Raw genomic sequence first — 13,885 nt, forward strand, 5'->3', positions numbered from 1 at the left:
CAAATTTGACAGATTAAATAAATTTATTAATTCAGATACTTAGGATTAATATGTTTATCACATTCTGTAGAGTGCCCCGCCTGGATTAAAAAGGTTATAAATCATCCAGATTATGATGGAGACTAGGGGGAATGCAATTTATACTAAGGATACAGTTTATTATTTAAATCTACTAGCCTTGATCACATTATCTGTTGATTAATTCACTAAAAATATTACTCATACATTAACAAAATAACAAAAATAACAGGCAGATTAAAAAGGTAGATGTTTGGGAATGGCTGCAAGTGGGATAAAAAAACAAACAAAAATATAAACCCCCCAAAAAGGAAAAAAATAAAAAGGGAGGTGTATAAGGGATATATTAAACTTCTGTGTTACAGCCTGGTTAGCGTAGATCAGGTCAGAACCTCGCGAGAATATGTCAAATCTCCCTTAATAGAGAACTCTGGTTAAGCCAAAAACAAAATGATATGATAAACATTTTAAGTTACAGACCAGGAAAGATCCCAAACTAGATTCAGATGTAGCTCTCTTATGAGCAAGAGGCAACTTGTTTTATGCATGTTCAACCGTTACAAAACCAAAAATGTAATTGAATGGCAATATACAGTGGAATAAGCTTGACAGTGAGCAGAAAAAGCACTTGCTGAAGATCAAAAAGTGGCGTTACCGAATGTTGTCCCTGGAGCCTCTTTTATAGGAGAAACTGGTTCAAAGATTGTAGCAGGAACTGGCCAAAAATAATAAAAATAAAACACCAACAAAACATTAAAAATTTATAAAAACTCAGAACATTCAAAAAGAATTTTACCAGGTCATGACGTATCTGTCCAGAGCACGAAGCAAACACAATTAGCCTCCTGAGCTGGGAGAAAATGACACCTCTGTCCTTGGGTACCAATTCATCTCTTAGGAAGAATGGCCATTTACTTTGTAGTCAGATAATTCAGATAACGGTCCATGTGAAGTGTCCCAGGAGTTTTTCTCATTCTTTGGTGATCTGAACCTAACTAATAGAGCATAGTAGACCATACACATTTTGCTGAAAACTCATCTTTGGAACAAGACCATGAGCTTTGTCCAACGTGAGTACCAAAGAGGACAAGAAGAGGGCCAGCCCCTCAGTCTGTGGTATACAGCTGGGCAACACCCAGAGAAAGCCTGACTGCACAGGGATGCAGATGATTCCTACCTAAAATCCAAACTCCTCAGGCCAGCATTCAAGACCCCTTCTCACTTAGCTGCAGACACCTCAACGAAATGTTCTGATCAACACCTAGAAGCCTGACAGCCTCCAGTGGTCAGAGAAACTGCCTCCTCAGGCTGGTTTCCATACATTCCCTGCCTTTCTGAATTTCTCTATTACTCTTCCCCTGATTTTCCCCTGAGAATGATTTTTCTGTTTTTAAGTGGTTGTAAAAAAAAAAAAAAAAAAAAAAAAAGAAGAAGAAAATACTACAGGGACTATATGGCCCAGAAAACCTAGAAATTTTACTATCTGGCTCTGTCTAGAAAATGTTTGCCAACTCCTGCCTTAGATCCTTATTTGTGACTTACGTGACTCCTATAGTTAACAAGAAATAATCTCCCAGTTGCATGAACATATGTTCCTTCTCTGGCTGTTTCACTTTATCATATATTCAACATTGAAAGGATGAAGAGAATTGAATGAGAAATAAATTAAATAGATGCTGAGAGAGAAGCATAAGGAATTTGGCTACCACGTCATCTCCCCAGCCCTGTTCCTCATTGCCTAGTCTGATGTGGAATCAGCTGCTGACCATGCCCAGCTACTTCATTCTCTTTGGGTCCCACTGGGGTGGGCTGTTAGGATTCCTCAAGCATGACCTACAAATTTACCCAGTTCAGTCTGAAGCTCTTCGGGACTCAGTGTGGTTTTAGGTTTGGGATGTGGACGACGAGTTCGTTGAGGCACTTTGGGAGCTAAAGGAAGAAAACTTCAGGTTAATACAGCGTGTTTGGTTCCGGAAGCTGTGGATAAGATTATACTTGTTATAATTTCTTGACTTCCAAGAAATGTTTCTTTTGGGTTTGAAATATTTGCCCCTATTTCAATACAGTGTCTCTTTTTATCATGTAGCTTTTTCTGAAGAATAAAAATCACATAGAAATATGAGTTTATTGATGATATTTCAAGGAGCTTCTCACAGGGATTCCTGAATGAAGAACAAGTTCTAAAACCTTGCTGAGTTATGGCGGTGATGGGGGTAGGTATAGGGTGATTTTATATTTGTGATGGTACTTATAATTTAAATTTACCAACCTTGGGCATATTTTACTCTTTACTTGGGAAAATTTTACTCTTTACTGAAACAAGAACACACCCTTACCCCAAATGGCTATATACATACATATATATATATAATGCAGATAGTAAAAATGTAGAAATTAAGATCTGCAAGAGAACTATGTCACACCGTAATAGCTGTGCCGATTTACTCAGCCTAGATCAGGGACAAACACCTTCACCTCCACCCTCCAGTGATTATATTTGAAACTTAGTAACAAAGAATGTGGTTAAAATGTTATGTGGGGGCAAGATGTGGGTAATTCAAAGTCATTACATTGCAATATATAAACCGACCCTAAGTTCACGCTTGGATCTTTTACCAACAAGAAATTGTTTTAATACTCTTATACATATTAAGAAGTAATGAATGATAGAGGATAACACAGAAGCCTTGTGAAGCGGGAGAAGCTGTGGTTATGATGGTGATGAATGGGTTTGAAATGAGCAGGAGAGGCAGATGTTGATGGACATAATGTGCCATTACCTGCTGTTGTCCCTGAAGCCTCAGTTCTAAGAACTGGTTCGAGGATTGTGGCAGGAACTGATCAAAAGTAATAAAAGAAATCAAAGAGATTTTGTGAATGCATGAAATGTTGGAACATTCATCTTACCACCAAAAATCAGATTTCTAAGGCTGCAAAATTAATTCTTAATATCATAACTCAAAAGAAAGTGGCTGTATTTTTTTCCTTTGAATATTTCTCCAAACTTTAATCAGGCACTCGTTTGACTCAGAAGACAGTCAGCAATAGCCTTTGGACTTCGCTGAGCATCTCACTGAGGTCAATAGTAAGATCTTCTTGTTGGTTAACCATGATTCAAATGAACACTAGAAAATCTGGCTAGTCATTTTCTTAGAAAAAGATATGGTAAAGACTAGAACTTTTGTGGAAGCCAAAAAACCAAAGAGCACTCATTATAAGCAGTAATCAATAATGATAGATAGAATAAACATTTACATTTGAAAGCAAACACAGTGTAGCAGAGAGCCCCTATGGTGATCCCCAGTGGTTTCTGCCCCTGGTGTTAACACCTTTGTGTCATCTCTTCCCCTTGAGTGTGTGCTGGATCTCTGACATCTTTTTAACCAATAAAATGAGGCAAAGGTGATGGGTGTCACTCTGTTGAATAGGTGCATGTGCTGGGGGTGTGTCTGCCATGCTAGCACAAGGGAGAGAGAGACAGGGAGGGAAAGAGAGACGATGAGGAGGAGAGGATGGATTATATAAAGGTGTTAACTCCAGGAGCAGGGAATCACTGGGAGGTTGCCCTAGAGTTTGTGCACCACACATATTAACAGCCAAAAGGAAGTTGAGACTACACTCATTAAGAGACTAAGTCTTTAGTAAGTACAGCTTTACTTAACATAAGTAGCTGAAGAACCAACTCTCAGTTTTTGGTATCATTGGGCTGGGTATCTTCAGTTCTAAGAACAGAAAAAGCATGATCTTGTGCAGAAGTAGGGATCATTGAAGCCCCCTAGATCAAATTTAAGCTCTTGAGTAGACATCCCAGCCCCCTTTAATTCATCACTGAACAGGAGGGTATCAACGAGTTATCCTCTGTCTGGTGAGCCAACTTCAACACATTCCCTGCTTATCAGCCTCTGTTCCCTCATCCCTCTACTCATCCAGTTTCTATGCTGGTTTCTAATTATCCTGGACATTTTCCTCCTCTAAATATTTGCCATGCTTCTAGGAGGTGGCATTTATACAATGCAATAAATTATATTTGCATAAACCTGCTGCCTCATATTCGTTTCTAACTGGTTATGCAGGAACAGCTTTTGTTTACAACTACAGTGTAAACTGATTGGGAAAGAAAACATTCTTCCCACTTCTGATGTATGGACTAATATGGCTTTGGGGAATTAGAAGGGACTTAATAAAAATAGTTGATTTAAATGATTGTGCTGGCTCAATACTGAGCAGCTTTATCTTTAAGACAGGAATGAAATAAAAGAGCAAGAAGAGTAAATAATCATCAGCAGAGAAGATCCCTATAAAGGAAGCAAGAGATGCTAAGCTATTCATGTTCTCCTCACTAACCAGTAGCTTTTACTCTTAAGAGATATATAGGGCACAACACAATAGATTATATGTACATAGAACTTACAGTCCCAATCGTGGTAGACTGCTTGGATTCTACAAAACAGAAACTACATATTTACCCAGTTTAGTCTGAGGTACTTCTGGATGGGGCGTGGTTTTAGGTTTGGGATGTGGACGACGGGTTCTTTTTGTTGTTGTTGTTGGAGCTGAAGGAAGAAAATTTAGGATTAATATGGTGCTGATGGCTCCATTCACTGTGAATAGGATGACATAGCTCTAAGTTTTAAAATACTTGTTAGAGTTTGAGTTGACAGAACTTTGTCATATTGGTTTGAAATTTTCTCCTTCAGTATCTTAACAGGTTTTCTTTGATAACTGAAAGTTCTCCAGAGACAAATATTGTACATACAATTACATTTAAGAAACAAACATTAGAAACTATCATTATTTTCTTGAAAGTGTCCCTAACCCAAATCACTGCTTAACTCTGATGGTGTGAGAGAGGTTCTAACCAACCCTACACTATTCACTTATAATTTAAGATAACTAGGCTTGGGCAAATTTTCCACTTGGTAATTTACTAGACTAAGTATATAAAATTCACAGAAACATCAATAAAGCAAAAAAAAAATTACATACAACTTGAAAAACAGAAAGGTGCTTAAAGAAACTTCATGATATCATTTGATACAACATTGGTGCTCTAAATAAGGAATATATGGGGAATTGTAGTTGGATCTTGGCTCTAAGAGTATTGTTCAGAGACTCAGACATGACACAGTTTCAAGCTGGGCTATGGAGCAGAGAGCTGTCTTGAATTAAGTCATTGCATATTTCTTTAAAAAGCAAGCTTTCCATATTTTGAGATGAATACTGTAATGAGATGACAACAAAAGATGGTACAATAGCCTATATAGCACCATAGCAAAATCTGACAATGAGTAAGAAAAAGCACTTGCTGAAGGACATAGAGAGTCATTACCTGAAGATGTCCCAGGAGTAATAGGTCCAAAGTCTGTAGCAAGAAATGATCAAAAGCAATTTTAAAAAGAAATAAATGTTAAACACACGAGAAAAGCCATCATTCTCTTGAAAAGTGAACTTTACCATTATAGCGTTGGTTCTATAGCCACAAAGCAAACATTTTGAAGTTCTCAAGTGAGGGTACATATTTATTTGCTTTTATGAAACAGATATAACCTTAGCATCTGTAACACGGTTAACTACCAGTTTTTCTTATTTTTATATTATCTGATGATATAGTAGAAAACACTGCTTAGAAAAATCTTAGGACATCTAATAATGTTATGTTTAAAAATTAGGAAAAACTAATGTGAAAGTGTAGTTACACTATGAACTGGAAAACAAAGCCCTAGTTCATGATAGATGCAATTACTGATGTGTTTAAGCAGATACACTGATGAATGACTAAAACAGATAATGCTGTTCTTTGTTGAGAGTGCACTTTGGAAAAAGACCAAGACCTCTGTTCAAACAAAGGCATACAAAGAACCAGATATAGAGGGTCATTCAATCCATCAAACTTGTTAGTGCATCTCTTTGTTATCAGGAGAGAAAAGGCCTGACCTCTAGGTTAGGAGAGCGTGCTGGAGCCAATTGGCTCAAATCCAATCATCGAAGTCAGGCATTCGAAGTGCTCTTTGTAGACCCATCAAAAGCAGCATTACTGTCCAACTAAAAGAACTTTGCCTTTCTTACAATCAGGTGGCACTTGCAGTTCCTATCCTTCCAATGTCACCCTCACACGACACCTTCCTGCCTCTGTTTATATGATTCCTACCCATCCACCAATAAATCTACAGGCTCTACAAATTTCAAGGTCCACAAGATGAGCTCTTGCTCCATTGCCTGGGCTACAGTGCAAGGGTGCAATTGTAGCTCACTGCAGTCTCGACTTCCTGGGCTCAAGCGATCCTCCCACCTCATTCACCCAAGTAGTTAGGACTACAGGTGCACATCACCGTATCTGGCTAGTTTTTCTTAAATTTTTTGTAGAAATGGAGTTCTCCCTAAAGGTTCACATTACACTTATCAGCCCACAGATGTTTTGCTTCTCTAAGAATTAACGATGTGCCTAACAGTTGGTAAAATTTAATAAATATTTGCTTTTCCTCACATTCCTGTATATCTATTATGAAGAGTCTCACACAGGTAAGTCATTTGTTTTTTCTAAAATATTCCTCACAGATACAAACGTTCAAAATGTGTGACAGGTTGAACTAAATATGCTAACTAGACACCTAATCAGGTCAGTTTTTGCTGAGCTGAGGAATCAAAGAGAAAAATGTAATTGAATGTCAGAGAAGCAAGTAAAATTCCCAGGCACCAAGGAGGTCCTCACGCAATCAGAATGAGGAAGTCACAGGTATCGCCAGAGCACTGTGTTGGTAGCAGCTGCTTTCCATGACTTGGGCCTTCACCCCAAGGGTCAAGTGGGTTATAAAGTGGCATGTTAAACTGCCACCCCCATGCCACATCCAATGGGATGCCACAGGGACAAGGAACCACATATTATTTACCTAGTTTGGTCTGCGGTGTCTCTGGGCGTGGCGTGGTTTTATGTTTGGGACGTGGACGACGTGTTCTTGTTCGTTGCGATGTTTTTGGAGCTAAAGAAAGGAAACTGGTTATTGTAGTCATATGACTCCAGAAACCAAAGAAAGGATTACACATGGTTCTAGGTTTTCTAAAGTTTTCCTAAGTCTTGAGAAATTTGTCTCTTTGGTTTAGAATTTTCTTCTGATCATCTATATGCAAAAATATGTATTTTTGGTCTACTGACAGGTCTTTTGAGACAGATGGAATATATGTAATTTAAAAAAATAAACTGCAACTTTATTATTAGTTGCTGGTATAGGATTTTCAAAGAGGGCCCAGACCCAAGGGAAGTCAGACATAGGCACGTAGACATCACATCAGAGAGGGACCCAGGCCTGCCTGCTTTTGGGAGAGCGTACTAAGAAATTACTTGGCTCAGACACACATTCCATTACAAGTTATTAGTATAAACACATTTTGTTTTCTAAAATACTTGGTAGACAATAAAAATTCTCTGTATATCTTAAAACAACAGAAAGTAAGATGCCCACAGAATTATAATTGATATTTATCAGGCAGACATTCCTAATTGTATTTGAAATTCAGTTTTAACATAGAACACTACTGGAGCAGAATCACAGGCTCTGTCAAGCATTAATAAAGCTGGATAATATGGGAAAAATGGGACACAGACGCTGTTCACTAGTGGCGTATGGGCTTATAACCAAATAACTTGTTTTAAGCACTTTCAATACATTCAAAATGAAGAATATAGTTCAATGACAAGAGGATGATGAGAAAATCTTATGAAAGAAAAAACCCTTAGCCCAAATAGTGATGGAATAGACTAGACAATGAGCAGAAAAAACTCATACTTAAAGACATAAGAGGTCATTACCTAATGTTGTCACTGTAGCCTCAGTTCTCACAGTTACAGGCTCAATGTCTGTGGTGGGAACTAACCAAAAGCAATACAATAAACAATGGAGATTAAGAAATACAGAAAAACAAAGTTATTTTGAAAATGAATCTTCTTAACCCTTTAATGTTTTAAATACATTTCTGAACTCTGGGAAAATAGTATTTGTTTTCCCCTAAGTAGCCAAACTATCATATCCATTTATTTCACAAAATACCCATACCCTTTGCATCCCTATAAGGGCAATGAAAAATATTTTTCTGTATTTCATTATCTGATTCCAACAACATAAAAAACCTGGATCCAAGAAAATCTTAGTTGTCCAATATATAATTTTAAAGTACTCTAAAAATTTGTTATAAAAGCTTCTGTTGGTATTTAAAAAGTTTTCACCACCATTATTAATTTGTTTTGAGAGTGGTAGTTGTGAGGAGAATTAGAAAGATGTTTTCAGTCTATTTACTGGAGATTTGTGAGAGTTGTGCAAAAGTCTTGCACCTTTTATTTGTAATAAATGTGATATTGCTTCTTACTCTGCCTCCTTATTCATTTATTTCAAATTGCTAATTAGGAGATAATTATTCAAGTAGAAAACAGAGATAATTAAGAAGAAGGTCTAAAAGGTAATAATACAACTTTTTGTCTAGATATAAAGGATTTCTATAACATTCTGAAATTGATTATACATAGATATAAAATTAATCAAGAATTGTAACTCTCTGGTATTAGCATCTCCATTTATCTTTCACTAAACCCAGAAGGCTAAATGTAACATTCAAACATCTCATCCTCAAAAACTCTTTAGGCATTTATAGAGAGGCTGACTTTCCCTTATTGCTCGAGACATCATAGCACAAAGTTGGTTTAAGCCACCACTGAGAGCATCTTCAGAACTAAAGGCATATATAATAGAAGAGATGGAGGAAGTCAGGACAACAGGATGACAACAATATTTATAACTAATTGCCTTCAAACAAAACAGAGAATCCTTATTTTGTTGGGAATTTTGCATCGCAAGATGAATTTAGCAACAGAAAGATCAATTTGCATATGAATAATGTGGAACAGGAAGAAAGGACTTTTGTGAGAAAGAAACAGTTATGTACCATCATGAGCTCCTTATAAACACATTGAGGACAAACTCCAACCAGCTTTTTCATTGCTCCCCTCCCACATCCATAAATTGTACCCACAAAGAAGCAGAGGTTTCAAAAAATTTTCTGGTTTGAAAGGTGGATATAGACAGAGTGACTGTGACTCAAGCAATCTGAATGTCTCTGAAGGTGATCGAAGAAAGAATAACAATTATGTGTTACAAGCTGAGCAGCAGATGTAAGGATGCCTAATGATGTTAAAAAGGCCCCTGTTGAAAATAGTGAAAATTTTTAAAAATGAAAACAAAAATGGTGAATGACAATTGTGCATATTATAGCTAATGAAAAAAGAGATGAGAGGCGCAAGCTCAGAGAAACATTGGCCAAGAAGGAAGAAAGCATCATTACCTATGGTCATTGAGGGAGCTTCAGTTTCAAATGGAACAGGCTCAGAGACTGCATCATAAAAAATAAACAGATATAAGTAATAAAAGCAAGGAAGTCTAAACTTTTGGGTGCTCATTGGTGTTTAATTCAGAGGACACAGAGTCTAGTTTATTCTAAATTAATATAAATTGCCTTCTTGATAGGCTTATTTATTATGTGAGATGCTTCTTAGCAAATTAAAATTTTATACTAATTGGAATCTTGGGAGAAAATTTCAACTGCAAAACAGTTGGATTCTGAGAACTGTTATATAAATATCTTCTTATGTGGTAGAAAATTACTCAGTTAACAGTTACTATTTAAAATGTTGGTCGGGCACGTTGGCTCATGCCTATAATCCCAGCACTTTGGGAGGCCAAGGCAGGTGGATCACCTGAGGTCAGGAGTTCAAAAGACCAGCCTGGCCAACATGGTGAAACCCCCGTCTCTACTAAAAATACAAAAATTAGCCTGGTATGGTGGTGGGTGCCTGTAGTCCCAGCTACTAAGGAGGCGTAGGCAGGAGAATCACTTGAACCTGGGAGGCAGAAGTTTCAGTGAGCCGGTTGCACCACTGTACTCCAACCTGCGTGACAGAGCAAGACTCCATCTCTAAATAAATAAATAAATAGAATAAAATAAAATGTCAATAGAGTATTTTAGAGGAAGCTAATCCCTGACTAGCAAGTCTTCTTTCCAGTTGTGCCTATAAATGAAGAACAGTGTCAGCCTTCTGTGTGTACTAACAGTGGTTACTAAAATGACTTTCAAAAATGTTTCAGATACAGAAAACTCAGGCTTCTGTTCATTACAAATTCAGAAAATAGGCCTAAAAAAGCTTTAAGAAAATGAAATGCCAGTCAATCAGGTATAAAATTTACTAATTTCCTACATATTGACTTGTTCATTTAGCACTTAAAACATCAGTGTGGCTACTTGGAGAAGATAATGAACAAAATTATGGTATTTGGGTTTCTATGATTTATATGATATGACAGATTGGAAACATTTTCAGCAATGTTTCCAAAGAAAATCCTGTTAAGCTAAAGCACTGGAAATTATGTTTACCGGATTTAGTTGGTGGCATGTCTGGTTCTGCTGTGGTTTGGGGTTTAGGAAGTAATTGTTTTGGTGGTTTTGAACCTGAAGAAAATTAGAGTGCCATAATTAGTGTTACAGCTGAGCTGTGAATGTGGAGATTAATGTTACTTACACATTGTTTTCCTATTTATAGATCAAGGCATTGAAAGTAATGATTACCAGGCTGAATTTGAGGTGCATCTGGTCTGTGTGTGGTTTTAGGTCTCTCAGATGGTTTTGAGGCTAAAGAAAAAGGTATTAAAATTACCACAATGGGTCATGGCTGTGACTGTCAAAATTAAGGACAATTATGCAGAACAAAGACACTATATAAATTCAACGAATCTATAAACATTTCTGGGGTGTGGGAAGGGTGAAAAGAGTGTCTATTTTAACTACACACTAGCATAATTAGTTTTTCCAGAAAGGAAAATTAATTACTAAATGCTCAAAATGTGTTTTTGAGCAAAAGTAATGAGGACAGTCATAAGACATTTTTCCTATATAAATAATTTCAAAATAGACAAAGTATATTAGTTCTATGTCTTTGATCAAAAGGTTTTCTTCAGTATACAAACAGTAAGGTAGAAATCTGATTGCTTAGGAGGCGATCTGGAAGTAATCCATAAACATTTGAAATTACACATGAGAAATAATGATACATGGCTGCCGATGTCTGGGATTTCCCAAAGTAAAGCCATGATAGATTTTGAGCGCTAAGAAACTATAATGAAATGATTATAATCAAACAGTGTTAGTACTAAAAACAATAAAACCAGTTTGGGACTTTTAATGCTGTCGAGTTCCAAAGACCATCACTAGTTTTACATTGGATTCTAGATCAAGAACGATCTTGGTTCCTCTCGCTATCCATACCTACTCAAAAACATTTTTCAAAGAAACAGAAGAGCCGAAGAAGCCATTATTTCATGCAGCTTTTTAAAAAAGAAGAAAGTCCTAGAAGTTGAATCAGTAAAGCAATGAAATGCTAACCATGGCACTGGAGTAAAATTTTGCCATTTGTTCAGTTCAGGATGAGCACAGAGGTCCCTGTCTGAGAAGGAGTTGATGGCTTTCTCAACCCCACGACACATATAGGGCAGACAGAAGGTCAGCAGAGAACCAGGAAGTTGTGTCCAAGACCACAGACCTTCCCTAAATGAGCACACTGGATTGTTTTAGAACTCTCCTATCTTTAGGATCTTCAGACCCAGACAGGAAAGGTGAGGAAAAGCGTGGGATGAAACTGTGATGAGGTGGTGGAACTGCAGTCATGCCTGTAATGGAGAGTGGGGAAAGCAAAAGCTACAACCCGTGAAAGCAGCCGTGGTGGAGGGAGTAGAATTACCAGTTGTGGGCACCAAGGGCTCCGGTTGTATCGTGGCAGGTTCCAGAGCTACAGAAGCAAATACCAAAAACATGAAATATTTCAAGAAGTGGCATCGTGAGGAGGGAGACATTATGCCTCAAGCTGGGACACTATCTAAATGATGCATTTTTTCTGAATGTGATTTTCCCTTTTACAGTTCCCATTTTCCTTTCTCCTTGTTGCTTTCCCACACCTCATCTGCCATGAATGTACATCATAAGATTTCAAGGTGCTTTACTTTAATAATTCACTTAATGGGCCAGCTTTCTGCTGTGTGTACCTAATAACTATGACTGAGAGTATAAACATATTATATAAAATATTACATATATAAAATGAATATAGAAACTGAGTACAGATGCTCAGTTATAAAAGTCAATTCCACTGGTTCCTAAAGCCCAGTTGCTCAAGTAGCTGATATCAAACCAGAAGCTGCCATATTCCACTTTCTATGTTAATTGGAACCTGAATATCACATTTACCGGGTTTGGACTTGGGCACTTCTGGACTAGGTGTGGTTTTAGGGCGGGGACGGGGGCGGGGGCGACGACCTGGTCTTTTGGTCTTTCGTGGTGCTGAAGAAAGAAAATCAGCAAGTTAATACAAGAAGGGTGGATTTACAAACTGATGATAAATATTACATCCATCTTAGAAGGACATTTAAACCCTTTGATTTACTGTGGACATGTTTCCATCTGTTTTGCAAACTTCTCTCATTATTTATGTAGTTAAATGAGGTCTTGAATAATTTTTTTTGTCACAGATTAATAAACTGTCCAAGAGATCTGTCTGTTCTTCCATTTTGAGATGGAAAATCTCAAAACTTTGTACAGCTTAGAGAAGATAGTCACTCAAAGATATTGAAGGCATATGTTCAACAGGAACATGAGAAAGGTTGCTTTTATAAAGCCATTTGGGATAAAAATTAAAATTTGGCCTAAGATTTAAACAGAGAAATTTTTCACTTAGCATTTAAAATATCCACAAATCAACAATATATGCAGAAGGCTTTAAATTCACTAATTATTTCAGGACAGACAACTTTTAAAAAATGAGATACAGTTTATAAACTATACCTATAGGAATTAACTTTTTTTCTGAAGAACAGAGGACTCACACACACACACAAAGGGACATTAATGTGAGTCTGTCAACACAGATACCAGCAGACAGGAAAAGAAGAAACAAAGGTCACCCACTCAATAACTCTATTACCTAATGTTGTTGAAGGTTTGGTTCCTGGTGTTTCAGGTCCTAAGACAATGTGAAAAAATCACCAAGAAAGAATCAAGATCAAAGGAAAAATGACATGTATTTAAAACATGGAATATGCTTAATTTTTAATTACTAGATTGAGCAAATATAAATGGTGAAGCTTTTATCCACATGCAAAGTTTCTTTTCTACTTCAATAGATTCCTGTGTTTTCGACAAAGCGAACAAAAAAATGTAGCCAGTCAGTTAAGTTTGGAAAGAGAAATGGAACAAAAAGGCATGATTCTCACTTGGAATATGTGACTGTAATAAAGTAACCAGCAGTTCATGTTATGAAGGAAAATATGGGTAATTGGCTAAGATGGCACTAGAACACTTTTTTTTTTTTTTTTTTTTTTTTTTTGCTCTTTTGAAGAAAAAGAAGCTATAAAGATTGGGGTTGGTTTTTCTATTTCTCTCTTTGAGTGGATTTCCTAGTCCGTGGCACTTTTCAAGAAAATCTGGAAAAGTTAGAGTTTTGAAAGTAAGAAAAACACCTCCAAAAGAGAAAACATAAATATATCCTATGAAAGTCAGGGTCCTCCCTGGCAATAAACAGGTTAGAACAAGCTCAGGGCATATTCCTCAAATGTAATTGAAGGAGAATAAAGAATCTATCAAATTAAAATTAGTATTGCTTTCATGGGTGTCTCAGAACCACTGCTAAGTCAAGCACAGGCTGAGAGTATATCTTTGGGCAAAAATGGCTGGAAAAAGATCTGAAGGAAAATTAAGAAATATTAGGCTGGGCACAGTGGTTCACACCTGTAATCCCAGCACTTTGAGAGGCCGAGGTGGGTGGATCACCTGAGATCAGGAG

General features: G+C 37.0%; 1 protein-coding gene across 50 annotated transcripts in view; it reads right to left on the reverse strand.

The window, feature by feature from the left end:
* The window catches only part of ABI3BP (ABI family member 3 binding protein), a 244,175-nt gene that overhangs the window by 78,343 nt on the left and 151,947 nt on the right, over positions 1-13,885 (reverse strand). For 29 of the 50 annotated variants that reach the window (XM_009446009.5, XM_054682099.1, XM_009446035.4 and 26 more), the window contains 13 exons: positions 13,028-13,066; positions 12,295-12,387; positions 11,792-11,839; positions 10,624-10,686; positions 10,432-10,506; positions 9,346-9,393; positions 7,823-7,882; positions 6,906-6,995; positions 5,348-5,380; positions 4,485-4,571; positions 2,799-2,855; positions 1,864-1,947; positions 674-733 (listed from right to left, as the gene is read on the reverse strand). The exons of 1 other annotated variant lie outside the window; for it this stretch is intronic. In XM_009446009.5, coding sequence (XP_009444284.3) covers positions 674-733; positions 1,864-1,947; positions 2,799-2,855; positions 4,485-4,571; positions 5,348-5,380; positions 6,906-6,995; positions 7,823-7,882; positions 9,346-9,393; positions 10,432-10,506; positions 10,624-10,686; positions 11,792-11,839; positions 12,295-12,387; positions 13,028-13,066 — 837 coding nt within the window. The remainder of the gene's footprint in view (positions 1-673; positions 734-1,863; positions 1,948-2,798; positions 2,856-4,484; positions 4,572-5,347; positions 5,381-6,905; positions 6,996-7,822; positions 7,883-9,345; positions 9,394-10,431; positions 10,507-10,623; positions 10,687-11,791; positions 11,840-12,294; positions 12,388-13,027; positions 13,067-13,885) is intronic. 20 more of the 50 variants (XM_054682100.1, XM_054682092.2, XM_054682088.2 and 17 more) reach the window with 12 other exon arrangements.

Source organism: Pan troglodytes, chromosome 2, assembly GCF_028858775.2.
Source record: "Pan troglodytes isolate AG18354 chromosome 2, NHGRI_mPanTro3-v2.0_pri, whole genome shotgun sequence".
In the NCBI taxonomy this organism is placed as follows: domain Eukaryota; kingdom Metazoa; phylum Chordata; class Mammalia; order Primates; family Hominidae; genus Pan; species Pan troglodytes.